At 53.0% G+C, this 26509-nt stretch overlaps 1 protein-coding gene across 5 annotated transcripts in view; it reads left to right on the forward strand.

Annotated features, from left to right (window-relative positions):
• Positions 1-26509, forward strand: part of ACSBG1 (acyl-CoA synthetase bubblegum family member 1) — a 67619-nt gene that overhangs the window by 13481 nt on the left and 27629 nt on the right. The window contains exons 1-4 of one of the 5 annotated variants that reach the window (XM_010330823.3): positions 10188-11076; positions 11661-11838; positions 15436-15540; positions 16520-16638. In XM_010330823.3, the coding sequence (XP_010329125.1) occupies positions 11789-11838; positions 15436-15540; positions 16520-16638 (274 nt within the window). In that variant the 5' untranslated portion in view covers positions 10188-11076; positions 11661-11788. Of the gene's footprint in view, positions 1-10187; positions 11839-15435; positions 15541-16519; positions 16639-26509 lie in introns of those variants that run through there. The other 4 variants (XM_010330824.3, XM_039468693.2, XM_010330822.3 and 1 more) reach the window with 4 other exon arrangements.

Consider the following 26509-nt stretch of genomic DNA (forward strand, 5'->3'; position numbering starts at 1 on the left):
AACAAAATATTCGAAATTTGGGAATAAATTGATTCTATATTCCAAATTGTGTGAATCATCTGATCCATGAACATGGTATGCATTTTCATTAATTTAGGTATTTGATTTGTCTCAACCATGTTTTATACCTTTTAATATAGATATCTTGCACATTTAAAACTTTTTTTCTAGAAATTTTGTTTTTGCTGCTACGAAAACTGTAATTTATTTTTTATTGTTATTTATTTATTGAGACAGATTCTCACTCTTGTTGCCGAGGCTGTAGTGCAATGGTGCAATTTCGGCTCACTGCAACCTCTGGCTCCAGGTTCAAGCAATTCTCCTACCTCAGCCTCACAAGTAGCTGAAATTACAGGTTCCCACCACCATGCCCGGCTAATTTTTTGTAATTTTAGTAGAGATGGGGTTTCACCATGTTGGCCAGGTTGGTCTCGAACTCCTGACCTCAGGTGATCCACCCGCCTCAGCCTCCCAAAGTGCTGGGATTACAGGCATGAGCCACTGTGCCCAGCCAAAACTGTATTTCAAATTTAATTTTTTAATCAGTTGCTGTGAGTATAAATACAACTGATTTTTAAAATACTGACCATATATCCTGCAACCTTACTAAATTTACTTATTACTTTCAACATTTCTTTTTGTAGATCCCCTAAGATTATATGTTCAAAATTTTGGTATCTATTAATAAAAAGTTGTACTTCTTCCTTTCCAGTCATTTTGCCTTTAATTCTTGCCTTATTGCATCTTTCAGGAACTCCAAATGTAACGCTGAACAGAGATAGTAAGAGTGGAGATCCTTGTTTTATTCCCAGTATGTTTAGCATCTACAGTGATCTCCATTCCTTTCTTTAGATTCGTGTTTCCATCAGGGCCAAGTCCCTTCAGCCTGAATAAATTTCTATAGCATTTCTTGTAGTGAAGGTGTTCTAATTATCTATCGCTGCTTAACAAATCATTAAAAAATGTAGTGTGTTAAATCCATTACACTGACTTAATGTGGCTCACGGTTCCCGTTGGTCAGTTATTCGGAAGCAACTTAGCTGAGTGGTCAGCTTGGCTCAGGGTCTCTCATGGTGTTGGAGTCCGTGTGTCAGCCAGGGGACCAGCCATCTGAAGTAGGAAGAGCTGCTTTCAAGCTCACTCATGAAGTCGTGGACAAGCCTGTTTCTCACTGGATGCATGAGTTTCCCATTGCACTGTAACAATTACCACAAACTTGGTGGCTTAAGATGACAGAAATTTATTCTTCCCCAGTTCTGGAAGACAGAAGTTCAAAATCGGTTTCAGTGGGCTAAAGTCGAGGGGTCAGGACTGCTCTTCCTCCAGAGGCTCTAGGGCAGAAACTCTTCCCTGCCTCTTCCAGCTCCTGGTGCTACCAGCATTTCACTCGCGTCTTGTAACTGCATCCCTTCCATCCCTGCCTCTGTGGTCACACTGTTTTCTCTTCTGTGCATGCCAAATCTCTCACCACTCCATTTGTTAGAATACATGTGATTGAATTTAGAGCCCAACTGGATAAGACAAGATAATCCTCCAGTCCCAAGATCCTACCTTTAATTACATCTGCGAATCTCTCCTAAGTTTTTGCCACATAAGATCATTTTAACAGCTTTCAATTGGGTGGGTCACCTGGTAAACACTATGTGGATAACTTTTGAGGGACATTTTCAACCTACCACACTGGCTGTTGCCCAGAGACCTTAGTTCTTTGCCACTGGGCCTCTCCACAAGCTGTTTGAGTGTCTGTGACATGGCAGCTGGTGGCTGAGGCTGGGTACAGGTCAAAGTCTCTTTGTCACATCTGGCGCCTGATATAGGAAGACTCATTAGCTAGGATTTAGAATTGCTGGGCCCTTCAGCGTCTCTATTTTTTAGTTTGTTTCTAATTTTGGTTCTGTGGTACACGTGTAGGACGTGCAGGTTTGTCACATAGGTAAATGTGTGCCATGGTGGTTTGCTGGACCTATCGACCCATCACCTAGGTATTAAGCCCAGCATGGCTTAGCTACTCTTCCTGATGCTGCTCCTCCTCCCACCCCACCCCGCAACAGGCCCCAGTGTGTGTTGTTCCGCTCCCTACGTCCACGTGTTGTTCTCATCGGTCAGCGTCTCTATTTCTATGTGGCTTCTTCACATGCTCTCCATCACGCGTTCAAGGTAGCCAGACTTCTAACATGGTGGTCAGGGATCCAAAGAGCATGTGCCCTGAGAGAGCCAGGTGGCAACTCTGCATTGCTTTTTATGACTTGGCCTTAGAAGCCACGTAGTGTGTATTTAGGCCTTGGAAGCCATAATGTTGCATAATATATAGGCTATTATGAAAAATGCTGCTGTGAACATCTGTGTAGAAGTTTTTGTGTGGACATCTGTTCTCCTTTCTCTTGGGTATATACAAAAGAGTGGAATCGCTGGATCATATGGTAACTCTGTGCATAATCTTTTGAGGAACTGCCCCAAGGTTTTCCAAAGTATCTGCATTCCCACCAGCAGTATATGAGGGTTCTAATGTCTCCACATCCTTGTCAACACTGTTATTAAGTGTTATTATCTTCTTATTTATAGCCATCCTACCAGGTATAAAGTGCTACCTGATTGTGATTTTGATTTGTATTTACTGGTGGCTGATGGTGCCAGGCATCTTTTGATGTGCTTGTTGTCCATTTGTGTGTCTTCTTTGGAGAAATGTCTTTTCTTTTCTTTTCTCTTTTTTTTTTTTTTTTTTTTGAGCTGGAGTTTTGCTTTTGTTACCCAGGCCGGAGAGCAATGGCGCGATCTCGGCTCACCGCAACCTCCGCCTCCCGGGTTCAGGCAATTCTCCTGCCTCAGCCTCCTGAGTAGCTGGAATTACAGGCACGCGCCACCATGCCCAGCTAATTTTTTTGTATTTTTAGTAGAGACGGGGTTTCACCATGTTGACCAGGATGGTCTCGATCTCTTGACCTCGTGATCCACCCGCCTCGGCCTCCCAAAGTGCTGGGATTACAGGCTTGAGCCACCACGCCCGGCCCGAGAAATGTCCATTTGAATTATTTGCTCAGTTTTAATTGGATTATATGTCTTCTTCTTGAGTTGGAAGGGTTCTTTATATATTCTAGATGTAATTTCCTTATCACATGTATGATTGGCAAATACTTTCTCCCATTCTGTGGGTTAGCTTTTCACTTTCTTGATGCTGTCCCCTGAAGCCCAGTAGATTTTAGTTTTGATGAAGTCCAACTGATTTGATGTTGCTGTCTGTGGACTTTTTTACCTTACCTAAAAGAGCTTGCCTAATACAAGGTCACAAAGATGGATTAATATTTTCTTTTAATATTTTTACAGTTCTAGCTTTTACATTTGATACATTTGGATTAATTTTGTGTGTGGTGTGAGGAAAGGATCCAACTTTATTTATTTATTTTTGGCATGTGTCCCAGCATTAATTGTTGAAAAGACAATTATTTTTCCATTGGATTGTGTTGGTGGCCATCTTGAAAATCTGTTCACTGTAAATGTAAACTTCTGAATTCTTAATTCTATTGCATTCACCTATATGTCTATCCTTCTGCCAGTACCTCAATGTCTTAATTACTGTAGGTTTTCAATATGTTTTGAAATCAAGAAGTGCAAATCCTTCAATTTTGTTTTGTTTTGTTTTCTTTTTGAGGTGAAGTCTTGCTTTGTCACTAGGCTGGAGTGCAGTGGTGTGATCTCAGCTCACTGCAATCTCCACTTCCCAGGTTCAAGTGATTCACCTGCCTCAGCCTTCCAAGTAGCTGGGACTACAGGCACACGCCACCACACCTGGCTAATTTTTGTATTTTTAGTAGAGACAGGGTTTCACCACGTTGGCCAGGCTGGTCTCAAACTCTTGACCTCGTGACCCACCTGCCTAAGCCTCCCAGAGTGTTGGGATTACAGGCGTGAGCCATAGCACTGGCTCAATTTTTTTTTTTTTTCAATGTTTTGACTATTCTAGGTCTCTTGAATTTTTATATAAATTTTAGGACCAGCTAGTCAATTTCTACAAAGAAGCCAGCTAGGATTTTGATAAGAATTGTGTTGACCTGTGGATACATTTGGAGAGCATTACCATCTTTTTTTTTTTTTTTCTTTTTTTTTTTTTTTTTTTTTTTTCTTTCTGAGACGGAGTTTCACTCTTGTTACCCAGGCTGGAGTGCAATGGCGCGATCTCGGCTCACCGCAACCTCCGCCTCCTGGGTTCAGGCAATTCTCCTGCCTCAGCCTCCTGAGTACCTGGGATTACAGGCACGCGCCACCATGCCCAGCTAATTTTTTGTATTTTAGTAGAGACGGGGTTTCACCATGTTGACCAGGATGGTCTCGATCTCTTGACCTCGTGATCCACCCGCCTCAGCCTCCCAAAGTGCTGGGATTACAAGCTTGAGCCACCAGAGAGCATTACCATCTTAACAATATTAAGTCTCTTGTTCATAAGATGCCTTTCCATTTACTTAGGTTTTCCTTAATTTCATTCAACAATGTTTTGTGCTGTTCAGATCAAAAGTACATTTTTCTCTCTACTCTTTGGATTAAATAATTTATATATTTTGTCTTCAAGGTCACCTTTTTTTGAGACAAAGTCTTATTCTTGTCACCTGGGCTGGAGTGCAATGATATGATCTCGGCTCACTGCAACCGCCCCTCCCAGGTTCAGGTGATTCTCCTGCCTCAGCCTCCTGAGTAGCTGGGACTACAGACATGTGCCACCAGGTCTGGCTAATTTTTGCATTTTTAGTACAGATGGGGTTTCACCATATTGGCCAGGCTGGTCTCAAACTCCTAACCTCATGATCCGCCCACCTCAACCTCCCAAAGTGCTGGGATTACAGGCGTGAGCCACTGTGCCCGGCCTCAAGTTCACTTTTGTTTTTTTTGGTTTTCAATCTGCTGTTAAGTCCATTCGGTGAATTTTTCATTTTAGAAATTGTACTTTCCTTATACTTTCCACTTTTATAGTGAGATTCTTCATCTGTTCATCAATTATGTCTAATTTTTCCTTTAATTCTTAAACATGTGTTAATCACTGCTATAAAGCCCTTGCGTGCTTATTCCAACATATGTCTCATATCAGGATTTGTTTCTATTGACTGCTTTTTCCCTTGATTTGGGCTCATGTTTTCCCACTTTTTCACGTCTATGTATTCTTTGTTGTATGCTAGCGATACGGTTTGGCTGTGTCCCTACCCAAATCTCATCTTGAACTGTAGCTCCCATAACCCCATGTGTCATAGGAGGGAGCAGGTGGGAGATAATTGAATCATGGGGGCAGGGTTTTCCCATGCTGTTCTCCTGATGATGAATAAATCACCCTAGATCTGATGGTTTTATAAAAGGCAGTTCCCCTGAGCATGCTCTCTTGCCTGCCATCGTATGGGACACAGCTTTGCGCCTCCTTCACCTTCATGCGCCTCCTTCACATGAGTGTGAGGCCTCCCCAGGCACGTGGAACTGAGCCCATTAACCCTCTTTTTCTTTATACGTTACCCAGTCTCAGGTACGTCTTATTAGCAGCACGAGAACAGACTAATACAGCTAGATAATCATAAATAATATGTTGAAGGGAGTCAGTAGTATAGTGGTTTGAAGCATTTAAAAATTCATGCACATGCGGGGCGTGGTGGCTCATGCCTGTAATCCAATCCGAGGGCCAAGGCGGGAGGATCACCTGAGGTTGGGAGTTCACGACCAGCCTGACCAACATGGTGAAACCCCATCTTTAAAATAAATAAATGAATAATTTTTAAAAAGGAAAAAAAAAATGCATGCACAGTAGCCAAGTATCTTAGCCATAGCGCTGAGCAATTCCAGTCAATTGCTTCCTAGGAAATCCTGTGTTGCTCAGCTGTACGGAGAGGTACCAGGGACCTCACAGAGCTTCACCAAAATTTAGGCAGTGCATACAGTGGTTAAGAAGATGCAGCCGGGTGCAGTGGCTCACACCTGTAATCCCAGCCCTTTGGGAGGCTGAGGCAGGCGGATCACCTGAGGTCAGGAGATTGAGACCAGCCTGGCAGACACGGTGAAACCCTGTCTCTACTAAAAGTATAAAAATCGGCCGGGCGCGGTGGCTCACGCCTGTAATCCCAGCACTTTGGGAGGCCGAGGCGGGTGGATCACGAGGTCAAGAAATCGAGACCATCCTGGTCAACATGGTGAAACCCCATCTCTACTAAAAATACAAAACATTAGCTGGGCATGGTGGCGCGTGCCTTTAATCCCAGCTACTCAGGAGGCTGAGGCAGGAGAATTGCCTGAACCCAGGAGGCGGAGGTTGCGGTGAGCCGAGATCGCGCCATTGCACTCCAGCCTGCGTAACAAGAGCGAAACTCCGTCTCAAAAAAAAAAAGAATCAGCCGGGCGTGATGACGGGCACCTGTGATCCCACCTATTTGGGAGGCTGAGGTAGGAGAATCACTTGAACCTGGGAGACAGAGGCTGCAGTGAGCCGAGATCGTGCTACTGCACTCCAGCCTGGAGAAAGAGCAATACTCTGTCTCAAAAAAAAAAGAAATAAGATGATGTAATCTGAAGTCAGATTGCGTTAATTTAAAACTCAACCATCCCCATTACTAACCGTATAATCTTTAGCAAATTATTTCATCTCTCTATGCTTTCATTTCCCCACAAAATAGGGGTTATGATTCAGTATCCTCTTGATAGGAGATAATCAAATGAGTTAATCTGTGTGAAGCAATTGGAACAGTGCCTGGCACGTACTAAGTGCTCAGCAAATGTGAGTTCTCACTTTTTAAAAAGTGAAATAACATTCCCTAAGGGGCCAGGCTCTCCCTGCTCTGTGCCTGCACCACCTGGCCCCTTTGCTTGCTGCGTTCAGAGCTGCGTCTCACATGTTCAGGCTGTGTATGTGTTTCTTTTCTCATCTTGCTCTTCAAACCCTGGGCTCCTCCATGCCCGGGACCAAGTCTGTGAGCCAGAATCAGCCCTCTGCAGAGCGCAGTGCGCTCACTGGCGGAAGCCTCACCCCAGCTCCCCCGACCCCCACCCCGGTAAAGTTCCTCTGGAGTTTGAGGAATAGGCGGTGTTCTTTCTTCTCATCTCCCTGGAAGAAAGGTAGAGAACCACCTGTCATAAGAGTTGGGACTTACAGGCTGTCCCATCCACTCTTCCGAGAGAGAAGTACCTGACGTCACGCTCGTGGCACTTCAAATCAAAATGGCAAGCAATGGAGGGTGGGTGATTTTCTGGTAGTCTTTGCTTTGGGCTGGGATGACGTCGGCTCTGAGCGTCACACCGCCCTCCCTGTGGTGACCAAAACCACCAAGTGGCATTCTCTGTGTCTGAAATGAAAATACCTGAATTACGATTTAATACATGTACGTTGTTTATATACAATATTTCCCAAAAGGGTCTGATGACGGCTGGTTGGACGCGGGGTTCAGAGGGCCCTGAAGGGCCTGACCGTCTGCACCCCCTGCCGCTTGTCCCTGTCCTGCTCCACCCCAGTCACCCAGTAGGCCTGGGGTTACTTGCCCAAGTTTATATTCTGACTCTCCTAACCAAAGGACCTTGGAAATTCCCAGAATTTCTCTGTACCTGTTTCCTCATCTGTAAAGTGAGGATGGTCATAGTACCTCACTGGGTTCTTATGAGGATCGCACGTGTAAGGTGCATAGAACCTTGACTGATGTGCGTGTTCGTTACTAGCAAGCATCGTGATTATTCCTGATTTTCTTCCACCCCCTTGGGCCTGGGAGCCCGGCAACACCCAAGTTGGCAGGCTTTCCCTTACCTGATAGAGCAGGATTCCAGCCCAGGGCCCTAGATGACCGAGCACAGATAGAAAATGAGAAGGCCCTTTATCTGTGACATCTGAGGAAACAGGGTCCCAGAAAGAACCAGGGACTTGCCCAAGGTCACGAAACTGAAACAGCCTGAACTAGAAGCCGGATGATCCAGTGCCCGGAGAACTTTGTCCTGGGTACGGCCAGGCTGCTGGCCAACTCCCTTAGGGCTTTGGAGTGGAACTTGATGTCTGACACCTTTTTTTCTATACAGCAGGCTGTGGGATTTGGCTTGACGGGGTTGGACTATGAGCACTGTGAACATTGCCAATTGGGTAAGAAGTGAGCTGGCTGGGCTGCCCCCGCCCGCCGAGGCAGGAGCCACAGCGCAGCTGGGATGAGGCTTCTGGGCTGGGGCCTCTCAGCAAACACACTTCCTTTGGGATCTCGGGCTGGGGGCTCCAAGGTCCCAGCTCCAAATATGCTCTTTCTGGTGGATTCTAGGGGGATATGTCTTGCCCCTACTCCTACCTTTTCTGATAGATTACAGGTCCCTGGCAGATCTCTGCTCAGCCCAAAACCCCACCCATGTGAGCTGGTAAACCAAGACTGGGGATGGCCCACAGTCCACATCTATCATCTTGGCCTTGACCCCGCTTCTCTGCGTCAGCCTCCCACGCTGTCCCCCATGAAATAATCGGACCTTTACTACCTGCCAGCTTTCTTCCTTGAACCCCCTTTCTTCATGACACCCCCTCCCCAGGCCTGAGCACAGCAGCCCTGCAATGAATGCATCTTTGTTAATCGGCCCATCATCTCTAAACCTTCAAGGCAGGGACCATGCCCGTTCTTGTCACTTCACCCCCTCATCCCATGCAGCCTCTGGCACAGCGGAGGTCCTAAATCAATACTCATCGAAGGACGGAGGATCCCTGGGGAACTGTCCGTTACTGGGGCCGGGAGAACTCAATTCCGACTTTGGGAATAAGATTTAATTAAGATTTTCGTTTCATGACAGGCAGTTGTGTTTTTTAAAAAAGCCATATCCAGTTTCTAAATGCTAAGTGCCTTGAGATGAGATCAGCAGGGCAGTTCCAGGAAGAAGCCAAGGGCTGAGGTCCCTCCCAGAGAAGGCGAGGTCTAAAGAGTCATAGGCAGCTCTGAAAGGGCAGGTCAGCTAGTGGGTTCTGCAAGGAGACAGAAAGGGTAAATGACACGTTTCCCAGGCCTTCCCAGCCTTGAAATGAGCCATGCGCTGGCTTTCTAACTGTTGAGGCTTCCAAACCTCATCAGTTTGGACACTGTGCAGCCAGAGCCAGCCTTGAGGACATTTCTGCCGTCACCCTCCACCAACATCAAGTATCAGCGACAACTCCGGTTCCTTCACATCGCAGCTCAGCCCTGACCAGAAAACAGGGAGGAGGAGAAGAGAAACAAGCTCATGTTTAGCTCTTCAGGGCCAAGGAGAGGTCTGAATTCCTTTCTGGGATTCACTAGGATTGGGGTTGTTAGTATAACGTGAGCTTCCGAAGTCCCGTGGGAACGTAAAACAGCGAGAGAGCATCGGGGGGCAGAGTGCATTGATGGGGGTCGACGGGAGGGCCCCCAGCAGCTTCTCAAAAAGGGTCCTAACGCATCAGAGGTCGGGACCAGTGCTCGAGACAAATGTCAGGGTGTCCTGAACTGACAGTGGGCAAGGACTGCTGGGGTGGAATTGAAATTTGGTGAAGGGCAGGATTCTCTAGAAGTCAGAGTGCTGGTGTTGACCTACCAGTTTAGGGCAGCGATCTGACAGTCGTTTGCCATCTGACTATGTGGAGAGCCTTGAACAACCCCTGTCCCTGTTGCTGCCTCTGTGCCCTGCCCCTTGGCCTTAAAAGCAGGGCTTAGGCTGGGTACAGTGGCTCACACCTGTAATCCCAGCACTTTGGGAGGCCGAGGCAGGAAGATCTCTTGAAGTCAGACGTTCAAGACCAGCCTGTCCAACATGGCAAAAACTCCATCTCTACTAAAAATACAAAAATTAGCCAGGTGTGGTGGTGCACACCTGTAGTCCCAGCTACTTGGGAGGCCGAGGCAGGAGAATTGCTTGAACCCAGGAGGTGGAGTTTGAAATAAGCTGAGATGGAGCCACTGCACTTCAGCCTGGGCGAGAGGGTGAGACTTTATTTTAAAAAAAAGAAAAAAATACGGCTTAAAATTTCCCCCTAACAGTGGCTAAGGCTGCCTTCAGTTTTTCACCTCATCCAAACCTCATCCCAGAGGCAGTTTGGAATTCGAGAGTTGTCGCTTGCAGGGTAATAATTAAAGTTGAGGGAGTGTGCGAGGTCCCTAAGGGGGAGCAGGGCCTGAAAGGAAGGCAGGTCACCAGGGGCAGCCCCCAGGACACTCCAGGAAGTGGGGAGATGCGGGGGGGGGGGGCCGGCTACGTCACAAACCTGCTAGTCCCTGTAGTGAAGGACGAGGTGCAGGGTGGAGCGGGTATTAGAAGCCACAGGGCAAGGTGCAGGGACATTTGTTACCATGGAATAGGGGCTCTCCAGAGGGGATGGGGAGCTGGAGTGGCTGGCTGAGTTTTATGACATGCACAGACCGGGTAAACCTTGTGTACGTAGATAGCATCCCGGCTTCAGAGCCGGCGTAGAGACCCGGCTTCGCGATGCTGGCTCTGCCTCTTGCTACCTGGACAACACTGAGCAAGTCTGGAGTTCCATCATCTCTTTTGGAAAACGTGACTATTAATAGAATCCACTCTGCAGGGCGGTGGAGAGAATGGGAGGAGCCAACGCAAAGCGTTCGACGTAGCATGTGTGCTTAGTACAGAAGCAAAGCAAACAGAAAGGCAAGCTTCTCGCCCAGCTCTAGAGGACCCGGTGGCAGGAACCGTGTCTGCCAAGGATGACGGGCAACAAACTGTCTCTCGTGCCCAGACTGGCAGGTCTCTCTCCTGCCGCCCGCCTTTCTTACGTAAGAGCCACACAGGTGGGCAGCTGGGGTCCGTGCCATGTAGGTCAGAGGTATCTGGGACCACACCTCGACGGCAGCCCCAGGGCGGGCTGGGGCGGGTCCCCAACTTATGCCCAACCCCATGGCCTCATCACCCGGAACCTTGGGCATTCACGGCCACTGGCTCCCATACTCAGCATGCCTTAGCTGAGGGAGCAGAGGGGATGCTGAGTCCTGCGCCTGCCAGGTGCACGAAGGAGGCAGGTGAGCACCCCGGGGCAGCCCGACCTCCAGGCACACCCTCTACCGTGAGTCCTCTGCGGGAGTCTTCAGGCTGGGAATTGGGAATCAGGAGGGAGCCACCACCAGCGGTCTGATCTTTGAGGTGAGGTAGTCATGCAGACGAAGGAGAAGCGGGGGCGTGGGGCCCGCTGTGCAGGAAGATGGGGAGGCCGGCGTGAAACTCCCCATCAGGCTGTGTGGTTGCTACCGGGAGCCTCAGGCTGTGCACAGGCCCGTGTGACCAGCACTGCGGGGCTGGGAGGAGACGCTCCTCTTCTCCCTGTTTGGGGATTTTAGGATGCGGGGAGCTAGTTAGGCAACACCTTCCATGGAGAACATTCTCCAGCCACTGGGGATTCCGTTCTGCTTTGCCTACTGAGCAGAGAGGGGTGAGAACTGCCAGAGTGACCGGGAGGCTGGTGAGTGGCAGCCAGAAGTCTCTGCAGAGCGGGAGTCCTGGAGATGTGATTTGGTTTGCCCGTGAGCTGGCCTTGGAGAATGGGGACCACAGCCCCAAGGCAGCCGCCTCCTGCGACGCCTGTGTTGTCCTCCATGGAATCTGTGGGTGTGGGCTTGGGAGGCCGTAAATTACAGTTGGAGCAGATGAGTCATGCCCAGGAAGGAGGGCAGGTGTCCCCTCACCCAGCCGGGCTGCCGGCGGTGACTCACGCTGTATCTCTGTTGCAGGGCGGTCCAGTGGAGCTGGGCCTCTCGGAAGGTGCTGTGGCGCTCCCGGGGGGACTCCGCGACACGTTCTCTGAGGTTCTGGCTCTCTCCCGGGCAAGCTCACAGGCTGCAGCCTCCCCCCAGGCACCATGCCGGAGGCGCTCCTGCTCAGGTCGGCCAGCTCCTTCTTGAGGACCGAGTAAGGAACAAGGAGCCCACCGTCTCCCACCTCCCAGCCCCCAGACAGTCTCCCAGGGAGAGTCGTTGGCAGGGAAACTGGACCCCCCCAGACTTGGGTTTGGGGTTTTTTATTCTGTCGGCCATCCTCTCAATCTTGCCAAATTACCTTTTTCTTCTCGCTCCCCAAAAGCTTCACGAAAGCCCACGGGTAATAATGATGAGAGCTCAGTAGGTACTAAGCACTTCTCATGTATCACCTTCTCTTTGCGCTAGCCACACGATACAGGCAGAAAACTGAGGGCCAGAGAGGAACCGTGCCTCGGCCGTGGTAACGCAGCTTGTAAAGTGAGCTGAGCCCAAGCAGGCAGACAGACTGGTGAACTTCGATGCCATCCTGTTTCAAGAAAGCATTCATGGAGTACCTACTGCATACATGAGAGTGGTCTGGTGGCCGAAGGCTGAGTGAGAAGAGAGGGCAACACAAATAAATAGGAAATGGATCCTCATCTATGAAGCATTCACCTGGGAAATGAGGGTCCTCCTCAATTTATGCGTCACACACATAGTGACAACTTGAGAAGGGTTAGGTGCAATCAACATACACTGAGCTCCAACAGTGAGTACTCACGGGCAGAGGACGGAGCTGAATCAGAAGTGGCCCCAGCTCTCAAGCCATGTGTGAGCCAGAGCCCAAACCTGAGTGTCCAAGAGCCATAGGGGTGAGAGGGTGTTGGGGAAGTCTAGGAGGGCTTCCTGGAGGAGGAGTTGAAGGACGCTTGGGAGGTTCTGTGTTCAAATGGTCCCCATCAGCTCCTCTGGCAAGGTAGAAGGAGTAAGGAGACCCCAATCTAGCAAGAGACGGTTAAGAGAAAGGCGTCGCGCAGACGCTCCCGGGCTCCTCTGCACCCTCACACACATCTTACATCATATTTGCCCAGACACGCCTTTTGCTCTGTTGCTCCCGTGCTGCTGGGTAGGTGCGGATAAAGTTGTTTGTTTTCTGTGAAAGGGGAGCAAGGCAATGAGTTTCCCGTGTGAAGCTCAGACGTGAGCTGAGGGCCGAAAACGATTCCTTGTCCTCATCTGGGTGAAGGTGGGGGGCGGGGGGCTGTCCTTGTCGGCCCTTCTTCCTCCTGGGAATTCGAAACCCAGACAGAAGCCAGTCCGCCGCCTCCGGCCGTTCTCCCACCGTTGTGGTCACTCCATCATGCTATGTGACTTCGGTCAGCCTCCGGGGCGCTGCCTTCCAGGAGGAGCATAATTTTCCAGAAGGACGGGAATGACCCATTAGTCACCTTCGGGGCGCCCTTGGTGAACCCCACGATGGCAGCGTCCACTCACCTGTAGATCAGCTGCGGCCCCCGGTCCTTCCTAGAACGGCAGCGAGAGTCAGGAGCAGGGCCCAAAATGCTTTAGAGGAACCAGAGTCGGGGCGGCTCCCCAGTTTTCTTCGAGGAGCACGTGATAGGTCCATCGTGGGACGTGTCCTCCAGTAACCTACGGTTCTAACGAGCTTGGCTGTTCGTTTTCTATCTGTTACAAAGAGAAATGGGAACGTAGGAGTGAGATGAGAGGCTGGAAGCCAGCTGCTTTCGGCGGCAGACGTTGGCGGCTAGTCACAGAGGCGAGGATTGTCAACTGGAAAATGGCCGAGCATGGTGGCTCACGCCTGCGATCCCAGTACTTTGGGAGGCCAAGGCGGGAGGATCGCTTGAGCCCAGGAGTTGGAGACCAGCTGTGGCAGCATCACAAGACCCTGTCTCTACAAAGAGTACAAAAGTTATCCAGGTTTGGTGGTGCGGGCCTGTAGTCCCAGCTACTCGGGAATCTGAGAGGGGAGCATTGCTGAGGCCTGGAGGTTGCAGTGAGTGGTGATTGTTCCCCTGCACTCCAGCTTGGGTGACAGAGCAAGACCCTGTCTGCAACATATAAATAAACAAATACAGTAAATACAGCTAGGCATGGCGGCACATGCCTGTAATCCCAGCACTTTGGGAGACTGAGGCAGACAGATCAGAAGGTCAGAAGTTCGAGACCAGTCTGGCCAACATAGTGAAACCCTGTCTCTACTAAAAATCCAAAAAATTTAGCTGGGTGTGGTGGCAGGCGCCTGTAATCCCAGCTACTCGGGAGGCTGAGGCAGGAGAATCGCGTGAACCTGGGAGGTGGAGGTTGCAGTGAGCTGAGATCACACCATTGCACTCCAGCCGGGCGACAGTGCGAGACTCCGTCTCAAAAATACATACGTACATAGAAAATAAAAACTGAAAAACGACGATTACGAACAGCAAGTGTAAGACAGCAGTCACGACGAGCAGAGGCAGATGGCCCCAGCAGTTTCACTTGCTTCTGTGTGACAAGTCAGGTCAGGAAAGCCTGTTACTCGTTATAACCCTGAGTGAGCAGGAAAAAGCCACTGGAGGTTTAGCACATTCTATTTCAGATGACATCTCCTTAAAGGAACCGCCTCTCAAAGCCCCTAGGAAGGAAAAGATCAAGCTTAGTTCATTTGGAAAATTAGGTTTTGATATTCTGTTAATCATGCACCCCAATTTCTGTAAGCCTAGGGCATAGAGAGTTGAAGACGCGCCTTGGGCCAGCCGCAGGGAGCAGAAAGGTATTCTCGTTAAACAGATGCTGGAGAGGGCCAGGGGCCACCCTCTCATTGAACGATTGCTGGACAGGATCAGTGTCTGAGCAGCAAGGAGTCTGATACTGGGTACTGGCCCTCCAGGAAAAGGCACCCACCCACAGCGAGAAGGTGATTCCAACAGGCTCACCCTCCCTACAAACAGAAGGTTCTAATCACGATGACTACGCTTCACCCTTGGCTTCCTTCGGTGGCTGTCTTTTCATTTAGTCGTTGTGGAGTTATTTTAAAACCAGAACCTGTTTACACTCATTTTATTGTGGGGACAGAAGTGCTGCTGATACCTTTTAATAAGGAGGATTTAAAAGCAGGTTGGTTTGTGAGGACGCAGTGCAGATGGTGGGAGCTGGCGGCCAAGGACAGTCCCCCGCCTGGCTAACGTGGGGGTGGCCGCCCGGCTGGCGATCTCAGAGGCGGATGAGAGCGGCTAACTCTAACCCGGGCTGCTGTCCACCCTGCTGTCTACCGTCTCCTGAGGACACAGGCCGAGATGCGGCGGGGCATCCGCCAAGTTCGCAGTCTTCCCCAGATGACCGCGGGGCGGGCCCCTGAGCCTAGCCACGCGTGTATGTCCCTCCTTGGCCATCGCTGCCTGAACCCAGAGCTCAGGGGCCGTTTGGTAACACTGCAGCCCCAAGTGGAAGCTGCTGCTACCTGCCTGTCGCAGAGAGCCCTAACCAGGGATCCAAAGTCAGCAGGGCGAGTTCCGCCGCCTTCAGGCGCCTCTGTCCGCCCCTCCAGGAGGCCTCGGCCCAGAAGCCCACTTTGCCATCTCTTCGGTTTCTCTCCAACCTCCCTGGAGCGGGTCGCCACAGCAATGGAAGGGCTGCTCCAGCCCGGTGGCCCAGGCCTGGCTCACAGATTTCCCGAGAACAGCGCCATTTCGGTTCCCCAGTCAGCCCCCTCCTCCCCGTGCCCCCCACCTTCATAACCTTCTGATATCTTTCGCTTTAAAACCCATCTCAGGTTCTTAAACAGACTGCCGCCGGGTGGGCCTGGCTGTGTTCACAAACTTAGTTTTGTTCGGAACCTGCAGTACCGACAAGGAGTGAGGCGGTGTGTGCGAAGCAGGTAATTGACCCGGCTTCCCGGGAGCTGGGCGGGGGCGCGCCGGCCGCACCCTGACTGACAGACACCCGGGACTCCCCGGAGCCACGGTCCTGCCCTCAGGGACACTGACGAGCTGCGCAGGTCGCAGGCTGCACAACTCCAGCGGATTCGGCTTCACGTAGTTGTTGACTTGCGAAATGTGTCTCTGGAGTTGTGTCACCGTGCGACTCTGTGCAGTCTTGAAATCCATCAGCTCAGCCATCCAGGAGGCTGAGGTCTGGCCAGGTGGTGCCAAAGGGCAGTCAGGCAGAGATGATCATCAAAGCCCAGAAACCCAGGAAACGCATGGGCTGGCCAAAAGGAGAGACCCTTTAGCCAGGTCACCGAGCCTGGGAGGCCAGGGGATCTGGGCCAGGAGTGAAGCTAGGAAGCCTGTCTTCCCCATGGAGACAGCAGACGTGGGGTGCACCCACAGTGGCACGGAAGAGGGGAGGCCCTCACTGGGGGCCTGAATTGGACCCCTGCGAGCCCTGGGAGTACCTGAAGCTCCACTCAGAGTTTCAGGGCATGGCTGTGGACTGGTGGGTGCAGAGAGTGACAGGTGGGGGCACCCCCGCCCCTGAAGCCTGCCCTCTCCAGGAGTGGGGTTCAGAATCCTCCAGTGCAGACCTCAGCCCCTTTCTCTTCCAGGTGGGGACGTTGAGAGCCCGAGAGAGGCATGAACTTGCCCAGGGTCACACGGTGACAGGGAGCACAGCAGGGCTGGACTCCTCTTTCTCCCGAGCCCTCAGAACCTGCAGGGAGGCTGGGTGGGGGCAGGGGCAGCCCCTACAACCACTGAGGTCTTGTCCCGTGACTCCCACTGTGGACTCCTCTGTGGATGGCCCCAGCATGTGCAGGAGACAGAGATGCCAATGGCCCCTGAGGGTGCTGAGATTGTGCCAGGCCAGAGTTCCCCAGCCCAGGCCAGTCCCCCACGTTCTAATGAATGTTTTTCCAGGGCCCTCCACCAACCCAGCTCACTGACTGATGGGCAGCCGCTCTCCAAAGAGTCCCTGAACCATGCTCTCGAGTTTTCCGTGCCAGAGAAGGTACCCAAGGCCCAGTGGGACACTCCAGGTAAGCCAGCTGGGGGCTGCGGGTGGGGCAGAGCAGGAAGCTACACTGTGTTGGGTGTGCTGGAGGGGTAGGGGGGACCACCACACAGAACTGCGAGGAGGAGCCACTCCCGGGGACCCCACCAAACCCCCTCCCTCATGGCCACCAGCAGGGCAGGTGTGATGGAAAGCAATGGGGGTGGGGAGATTTTTTTCTTCAAGAAGGTTGGGAAGGTGACAGCTAGGACACCACTGGGGGCCAGGGCTTGGGAACTCGGATCTCCAGCCCAGGGTGGCTGAAGGACAGGAGGAAGCCCAGGTAAACACAAAAAGCCCTGGGATTTGGGGGCTGATTAAGCGCGGTGAGGGGCAGGCAGATGGCTCAGGGTAGAAAAGTTTGTTTTGGCGGCTTGACACATCGCGTGTTCTTTTGATCTTCACCATCAGATAAATTGTGCCTTAAGGAAGGCAGGGTTGTTTACTCTGAAGAGTCATCAGAATGATAATAATACAGCTTTTGTGCACTTTTGTCGGCTGCACAACATTGTAGCAACAATGGAAGTTATAAAACGGAAGGGAGGGGGCCGTGGTGGCTCGGGCCGTTGTCCTGGCGCTTGAGGAGGCGAGGCTGTGCGTTCAAGGCCAACCTGGGTAAAATAAGAACCGCTCATTCATGAAAACAAAACAAAACAAAACAAAAATCGTAAAGGAAACCACAGGTACCCAGCACGGAGGGCCACTGCCGCCGGACCAGCTGCCCCACCCCAGGCCCAGTGTCTCGGGTGGCCTTGGCAGGGATCTGGCCTGAGCTGTGGGGGTGGGTCTTTCCTCTCGTGCCCCGCCCCCACCCCAGAGGTAAAGGAGAGGGGATCCGGCCAAGAAGACGACCAACCGGTTTCTGAGACTGGTTTGAAAGGCACTGGAGGGAGGCCAGGGCCAGGGCCAGCTGGGTCCAGGGAGCCTCCCGTGTTCATCTTCCCAGGATTCCAAGGCATCTCGCTGGCTTGCTGAGCCACCTGGGACAAGTCACGCCAGCTGGCTCAGACGCTCCAGGCTTTGGAATCCCTTCTCTGGGCTGCTCAAAGAGCAGGTGTTGGCACCAGGGGACTGGGCCACAGCAGAGCCCTGCAGCTCAGCACGCCCCGAGAGTGAGTGATACTGGCATTCCTGTAGTTCCAGGGGCAGAAGGGAGCCAGTGTGGGGAGGCTCCGTGTCCCTTGGAGCCCCTGAAAAGCACCTGGCATCCCCAGGGAGAAACACATAATCCCCAGCCCTGCGGGCCTCCGTGGCTTCATCTGAACGGCTGTCATCTGGCAGCTGTGCAGTGGCAGACACGCAGCATGGACAGGTTTTTTGTTTGTTTGTTTGTTTGTTTTTGAGACGGAGTTTCGCTCTTGTTACCCAGGCTGGAGTGCAATGGCGTGATCTCGGCTCACCGCAACCTCCGCCTCCTGGGTTCAGGCAATTCTCCTGCCTCAGCCTCCTGAGTAGCTGGGATTACAGGCACGCGCCACCATGCCCAGCTAATTGTTTGTATTTTTAGTAGAGACGGGGTTTCACCACGTGGACCAGGATGGTCTCGATCTCTTGACCTCGTGATGCACCTGCCTCGGCCTCCCAAAGTGCTGGGATTACAGGCGTGAGCCACCGCGCCTGGCTGTGGACAGGTTTTAAACAAGCAGGGGAGGGAGTCCCAGAGAGGGTCCCCTCAGACAGGGCTGGGGTAGCAGCATCGGAGCAGCCAGGGGCCAGATGGGAGCATGGAGAAGGCCCTGGATTTGGTGGAGAGGCAGGGACTGGGTGGGCACTGCAGGGGAGGTGCCAAGGCTCCTCTAGTGTATCGGGACTTTGGGAAGTTGGCAGGGATGGCCGAGGCGGGCGTGGCCCGGATCCCCCATCCTGTGTGCTGGGCTGTGAGGGAGACTGGGATGGACAATCTTCTTTCTTGCCCTCAAAGAACCCCCGGTCTGAGGGCAGACAGGTCCTCTGTAAAGGGCAGGGAGAGGCTGAGGAAGGAGGGCTGCTCTCCGGGAGCTGGGGGCCAGGGTGGGCCCCCTGTGTTAGAAGGGCCTCCAGCTGTCCTCAGAACCTCAAGCTCCCTCTAGGCTTAGAGGTCTGGCCCGAGTGCTCTTCCCTTGGGAGTTCAGCTTCCAGCGCTGGTGACAAGGAGAAAGGGACAGTTTGGGACGGGTTGAGGAGTCACCGTGGTTGTCAGCAGGCGCCCAGAGCGGAGGCCCCTGGGGGACCCCAGGTGCCGCCCAGGGCAGTGTCGAGCAGGCTTCATGGGCTCCTGTAGGCCTGGCTCGGGGGCCATTCTCTGTCCAGCGCCCTCTCCTGCATCGCTGGCATCTCTGGGGGTACAGGGGGATCCTCTGCACTAGAGCGTGGGTGAGTTGCAGATCCTTGTGGAGAGAGTGTCCACCGTGGGCCGGGCCTGGAGCAGAGCTTGGACTCTTTCTTGTTGACTCCCCAGAGGCTTGGGAGCCCCGGGCTCTAGTCTCTGTACGGGACGGGAGATTGGGGCTGGCACAGATTGGGAGGGAGGTGGAAGCTGCCCTTTCACAAAGCACTTTTGATAAGATGGAGAAAAGGCAACTATGCCTATCAAAGACTGCTGGGGAGGAGGGATTTGGGGGAGTGGGAGAGCGTAAAGTCCTCCTTCCCCACACAGCTGTGCCCTGAATCAGCCCAGTTAAGGGACCTTGTATTCCTTCATTTTATCGTCCTATCAGCAGCAGAAAGGCACATGTATCATTCCCATTTGGTAGAGGAAACAGAGCTCAGAGAGGGTTAGTGATTTTCTCAGAGTCACACAGCTGGTAAAGGTGGAACTCTTAACTGGCCACACCGCGTCTTGGGGACCTAGATAACATTGTGCAGTCTGGTCTCCCAGGTCTGACCCCTCCAGGTCTGGCCAGCCCCTGCCTCCCTTCCATCTAACTGCGGACCCTGGCAGCCCCTCTGAGGAGCTCTGGGAGTCTTGTCCACAGGAATTAAGGTTCGCTCTGGAGCCTTCAGAGGCGCCCAGGTCGCTCTGAGTTCCCCAAAAGTTTGAGGTCCTGAACTCTGGTCCCCAGGCTGAGCTCTGAGCTGCCCCACTGGCTACACTCCCAGGAACAGCTGCTCGAAGCCGGGCCCCAGGGCACTGGAATCTGACCTTCACACAAAGACAGCCTTGCGCTGGGCCCTGGAGACTTTCTAGGCCTTTCTAGGCCTTTCTAGATGGAGCATGAAGCCCAGCTGGAGAAGGGTGGCAGCGTGGAGGCCACAGAGAGGCGAGGGCACGGGGTGGGGGGTCGGGGGGGACCTGCCGAGGCCGCTGCCAGGGCTGGCTCCACGCCCCTCCTCCCGGGAAACCACACCCCCTGGGGAGCGTTTGTGGTTTGGAAGCAAGGTGCTCAGCTCCCCTGGTCTCCAGCCCAGTGAAGCCCTTTATGGGTCAAGGGATTTGCTGGGCCTCCCTCCGTTTGCCACTCCCGCCCGCCCTTCCCAAATGCCACAGGGGGTGGTGTTTCAGGCTGGAGCTAGAACTAGCAGCCAGAAAGAGGCCCCATAGGACCCTTGTCCTCAAGAAGCTCAGAGTCTGAGGCCAGGTAGCAGGAGGAGGTCATTGGGACAGTGGGGGGCAGAGGACCCGCCTGTCCCCGCAGCCTCTGATGGCGGTGGGGGTGGGGGCTGGCAGGAAAGGCTTCCGAAGGGTCAGAGTGGATGAGTGCAGGTAATGCCTTCTCCGTGATATGGAAACAGGTGGTCATCCCGGCCCTGCCAGCCAAAACCAGCGAAACCTCTGGGGGTCCTTAGAGAAACGCTTTCCACGGGGGCTAAGGCACCCACCCAACACCTCTGCCTGGACAGCCTCAGACACTGCCTGGGCGTCCCCGCCTGGGGCCCTGCCATGTGGGGCACCTGGGCAGGGTGCCCAAGTTCTTACCCAGATCTGGCTCAGACCCGGCTTCTCTCTGGCGGATGGAGACCCAGCCTGAGGTCTCCTCTGCACCTCCTGAGCACGGTCAGCTTTACAGGGGCAGGCAGAACCCGTCTTGGATCTCTTACCACAGTGGTCCAAGCCTCGAGGCCTGGACAGGTGGAATCCTGGAGGCAGGATCAGAAAGCTGAAACAATTCCCATGGAGGGGCACATAGCGAACATCTTGTCCATCTCCATTGCAATTCAGATGGGGAAACTGAGGCCCGGGGAGACCAGGGATCCGCCCAGGGTCACACTGCTCTGGCGGCCAGAACTCAGAGCTCTTGAGTCCCCATGGAGAAGGCTGAGAGTGGCAGCAGCAGGGTCCTCTCCGCTTGGGCACAGAGGCACTGCCCGAGGGTTTGACCTTATCTCTCGTCATGTTCTGAGGCTCATGTGGCCTCTTCCTCTTCCGTATCCCCAAGAGTGCCTTGCATTGGGCTGGCCCTCGGTACGGGGTTCCGTGTGGAGAGAGGAGCCCTCCTGGGGCTGGTCCCTGCCTGGCCTTTGGAGGAGGGCCTTTGGGGTCAGTGCCCTGCAGGAACGTTCTCAGAGATGTGTCCCGGGCCTGAGAACCACCTCTTCCTCCATCTGCACAATCGGCCCCTTTCCTGCAGCCTTTCCCACAGACCGCAGAAAACAGGCCCAGCCTCCCGCTCCCTGCTTTGTGTTTCTCCTTCCCAGCTAATTGAGTGGCCGCCTCAGCTCTTTAGACGTCTTTATTCCAGAACCCCAGAGAACACGGCTCCCTGCCTGCCCAGTAGCCCCCAGCATAAAGGGTGGATTGATAAGATCCAAGCCAGGGTCAGGCCAAGACAAGTGGCAGAGGGAGGAAGCAGGAGAGGGAGGGGGAGGCAGCAGGGAGTGCCAGCCTTGCCTGGGAAAGCCCACCTCCGGCTCTCTGCGGGTGCTGCATTGGCAGCAGGCTGGGAGCCTGCCGGGTTCTCCACTGCACTCGGGACAGTCATTGATAGCATTTCAGAGTCAGCTCCCGTTGGGATCTGGGTGCCTTTCTGGGCAACTGAGACCTTGATTGTGCCCTGGCAGTTACCGCAGCAGGGATCTTAGTTTGGGCATGGGACAGAGCTGACGGTTGTGCCCTGTTGACGGGGCACAGGGGAGATGGGAATTCCTTTAAGGACTGGCAACTCACCCTGATTTCCTGAGTGTCCCCTACCCACGGGAAAGAGGCAGAGAGGCAGGCTGAGCGGTGGCACAGCAGACGTGGGCCCAGCCACATCCCTCCCTCACGCTTTGTTCTGAGCTGCCCAGCACGTGGCGGAGTCAGGGGACTGGGCACACTCTCTGCCACCCCGACACCATCCAGGAGAGAGTAGACTCTGGACTCCCAAACTCCATTCACTGAACAGCCCCCAGCTACTGACACAAGGCAGCTGCCAGGACCCACTGAGGTGTAGTCCCAACTCTGCCCCGAACTCTGTTGTGACCTGGGCCATCCCCGCCCCCTCTGGGACTCCGTTTTCTCTTCTGTAAAAGTACCGTCTACCTCTGATCCGCTGTGTGCGGAAACTCCCTGCCCCCACTTCCCAAGACGACCGATCTGGCTGAGGTCTCCGCCTGTATTCCTGAGGCAGCGAGAGGCATCACATGCTTCATTTGATTTATCCCTTCAGCAAACACTTAACTTGCACCAGAAGCTCAGAGTCTAGGTCCAAAGGCTGGAGAGAGATGCCGTGAACACCCACAATGTGCTAAGCCTTTTAAGAATAATGCGTTGACACAGAACTTCTCAGTGTGGCTTGTGCATTTCCGTATGCACATTTTTTGGTCCTCTTCACTCAGTGTTATACGGCGAACATTTCCGTATGTCATTAAATATTCTTTTAGTACACTATTTTAATGGCTGCATAGGAACGCATGATATGGCTCTCCCATAATGAGCGGAGTAGACTAAGCCCCTGTGGACATTCAGCTTGTTTCCGACGGCTTTGCTAATAGACACAGAGCTGTGCACGTATCCATGTCCACGTTCTTGCGGGACCTGTCTCCGATGGCTTCCCTTGAGTAACTTCCTAAAAGTATGATTGCTAAGTGCAAGCATATTCTGGTTTTAAGCCCTTGGACGTATCTCGTCAGTTACCCCAAGAGAGCTGTAATCGTTCACGTTCTGCGCCGCACTGTGCCTTCCAAACAGTGGATACTGTCTGTCTGCCTGGTTGTCTCTTCGCTGCTTCAGGTCATTTGCTTTTAGGAGGTGAGTTCTTGTGGCTTCAGGAGATGGGCGTTATCACGAGGGAAGGCAGGGGGAAAAAAGAAGCTTAGGAAGAGGCCGGTAGGGAATGGGGAGAAACAGGCCTTCGTGGCTCCCTGCTCAGGTGACAGCCCGCGTTGCTGCGATTCAGGTCCCCCCGCCCCGCTGCCACCGCCTGCTGCCGTGCACCCCACTCACTGTGCTGTGACTTCTACCACCCCCTTATCTCAGCTCGGCCGTCCTGATCTCCCCAGAGGTGGGAACACACAGACATGAGAAGAGGGGGAGCATTGCGGACCCCAGGCTGGGAGACGCACCAGTCTTCCCTTCTTTCAGCTCTCAAGGGCAGGAGTGGGCCTGGCAGCTGGCACCCAAGGCTGAGGCCACTGAGCAGGGCAGGCCCTGCCTGGATCTCTCAGGGGTGCAGGATGGGAAAGCAGCCTGCGAGCCCTGCTTGGGCAGATGCCTGCTCTGTGAGCCTGTCTCTCTCTGCGCCTAGGCAGCAATGTGACCTGCCTCCTCATCAACCACCCTGGGGACAAGGACGAGGTGGGAGACATGAAGCCTGGGTCCTCTAGACACACAGTCACTGGGTCTCCAGGCCTCCTGGGACTGGGGTGGGGCAGAGGTCAGCTCATTCTTCCCACTGGCTTCTGCTCGGGACCAGGCTGCTGCTGGTAGCCAGGACGCAGAGAGGCGGGAACCTGACTTCCAGGGCTCCAGGCTGGTGGGAGAGGCAGCCCCGACCATGACTCCATCCTCCTCCATTAGGCTCGAGGATGGGGGTCTTCAGTGAAGAGGCAGCACGTGGTCCTTGAAGGGCAGTAAAGTGTCGACGTGATGACGGGAACGGCGTGGTAGGCAGTCACAGCACGGGCAGAGGCAGAGGTGACGCAAAGGGAACTGGGAGCAGTTCAGGCTGGCTGTAGGCTGTGTATGTGTGGAGGCTGGGAAGCATCAGCGAGCCCCTGAGGACGGCCTGCTTCGGAAGCCGTGGTACAGATGTCTCCCTGTGGTCGGTGAGAGTCATTGGAGGCTTCTGAGCAGGGCAGACCTGAGTTTAGCAAGGTCACTCTGGGAGCCTCAGGAATGTGGGAAAAGGCTGGTGGCTGGAGGTCACGGCTGCTCTAGGTCACCGAGTCTGAGCCCGGCACAGAACTTGGCGGGAGGCATGAGGCATGATAGTTCTTCCCGGAGGAGATGGGAGATGTGGTGCCGGGGTTTTCCTTGAAGTCCGCCATGAGAGGCAGCGCCCCTCATGGGAACAGAACGGACTTGGGTATGGAACTGTGGGGGCTTGGATGCCAGCTCTGCCACTCAGCAATTCAGCTGGGAGGTGGCAGTGGTGACGGGCAGAGAAAGACATGATTCACGGCAGGTGCTCAGTAAGCAGCAAGCAAGAGACATCCCGGCCTCAGCGAGGGCAGGGGCCGCCCCTTCCCACGGGATCTCCTCTTCTGGCTGGTCTAGGGGCTCAGACAGGTCCCGCCAGCTCAGCTGAGCTTCTGCAGAGAAAAGGCTGGGCCATGCGGCTGGCCTGGGGGCCTAGTCACCCTTGGGGGTCGTCCAGGCTGAGGGTTCTTGTCCCTGTCGTGAAACAGCTGGGCCAACAGGGAGACGGACCCTGCGAACCTGCAAACCTTCCTTCCCTTCGCATGCCTCCGTCCCTCCTTCCAGGAAGGATGCGAGACGAGCTGACACAAAATTTCAGGCCCCGTGAGAGAGGAAACAAGAGAGAGGCAGAACCGTGCGGCTAACGGGAGAGGAGCCGTTAGGAGAAGAATTCTGTCCAAACTGTCCATCGAGATTTGAAACACTCCTTTCTCTTGATTCGGTAAACCTCCTTCTAATCATCTAAGCCTAGAAGGGGGGCTGGAGGCTGGAGAGCAGGTGAGCGTCCTTCGGTGGAGAGTGGCGAGTAGCTTGTGCAGGACCCAGCCATGGGGAGTGACAGCAGGCAGCCACACAGCACGCACGCGATGCAGCAGCATGTTAATATCACCAACGCCAACGGTGGATGATTTGGCCGATGCTAGCTTTGATCTGAGTCATATGATTTTAAACATATATTTGGCTGGACAGGTGACGCTGTGGTTCACACCTGTAATCCCAGTACTTTGGGAGGCCAAGGTAGGAGGATTGCTTGAGACCAGGAGTTTAAGTCCAGCCTGGGCAACATAGCAAGACCTTGTCTTTACTAAAATACTAGTAATAAAAAAAAGCAGCTGGGCATGGTGGTATACACTGACAGTCCCAGCTACTTAGGAGGCTGAGGTGGGAGGATCATTTGAGACCAGGAATTGGAAGCTCCAATGAGCTGTAATCATGTGTCTGCACTCCAGTCTGGACAACGGAGCAAGACTTTGTCTCAAAAAAATTAAATTAAGGCCAGGCGCGGTGGCTCACGCCTGTAATCCCAGCACTTTGGGAGGCCGAGGCGGGTGGATCACGAGGTCAAGAGATCGAGACCATCCTGGTCAACATGGTGAAACCCCGTCTCTACTAAAAATACAAAAAAAAAAAAATTAGCTGGGCATGGTGGCGCGTGCCTGTAATCCCAGCTACTCGGGAGGCTGAGGCAGGAGAATTGCCTGAACCCAGGAGGCGGAGGTTGCGGTGAGCCGAGATTGCGCCATTGCACTCCAGCCTGGGTAACAAGAGCGAAACTCCGTCTCAAAAAAAAAAAAAAAAAAATTAAATTAAGATTATTAAATTTCTTTAAAACATAAACACCCAGATTTCTGGTAACTCTTGGTCTCCATTCCTACTGGGTACCAATTCCTAGAGTCGAGGAGCGGCCGCCCGTTTGGATGAAGGCTGCGTTCTCCCACCTCCCAGTCCGCTGCGGATCACAGACCCACCCCGTTGCCTCCCTGAGGCTCGGACTGGAATCGGTAAAATTATCATTGCCCTTGCACTGCAGCTTTTCTTCCTTTTTAAAAAACTTTATTTTTGGCCGGGCGCAGTGGCTCACGCCTGTAATCCCAGCACTTTGGGAGGCCGAGGTGAGCACATCACGAGGTCAAGAGATCGAGACCATCTTGGCCAACGTGGTGAAACACCATCTCTACTAAAAATGCAAAAATTAGCTGGGTGTGGTGGCGCACGCCTGTAGTCCCGGCTACTCAGGAGGCTGAGGCAGGAGAATCGCTTGAACTGAGAGGTGGAGGTTGCACTGAGTTGAGATTGCACCACTGCACTCCAGCCTGGGCACAGAGCAAAACTCTGCTCAAAAAAAAAAAAAAAAAAAAAAAAAAACCGTTATTTTTTAAATTGACAAAAATTGTAAACATTTATTGTATACAGCATGTTTTTTTTTTGTTTTTTTTGTTTTTTTGTTTTTTTGTTTTTGAGACGGAGTTTCGCTCTTGTTACCCAGGCTGGAGTGCAATGGCGTGATCTCAGCTCACCGCAACCTCCGCCTCCTGGGTTCAGGCAATTCTCCTGCCTCAGCCTCCTGAGTAGCTGGGATTACAGGCACGCGCCACCATGCCCAGCTAATTTTCTGTATTTAGTAGAGACGGGGTTTCGCCATGTTGACCAGGATGGTCTTGATCTCTTGACCTCGTGATCCACCCGCCTCGGCCTCCCAAAGTGCTGGGATTACAGGCGTGAGCCACCGCGCCCGGCTAGCATGTTGTTTTAAACTATGTATACATTGTAGAATGGCTAAATCAATTTAATTATCATACACATTACTTTAGATACTTCACAG

This window comes from Saimiri boliviensis, chromosome 2, assembly GCF_048565385.1.
Source record: "Saimiri boliviensis isolate mSaiBol1 chromosome 2, mSaiBol1.pri, whole genome shotgun sequence".
NCBI lineage: Eukaryota > Metazoa > Chordata > Mammalia > Primates > Cebidae > Saimiri > Saimiri boliviensis.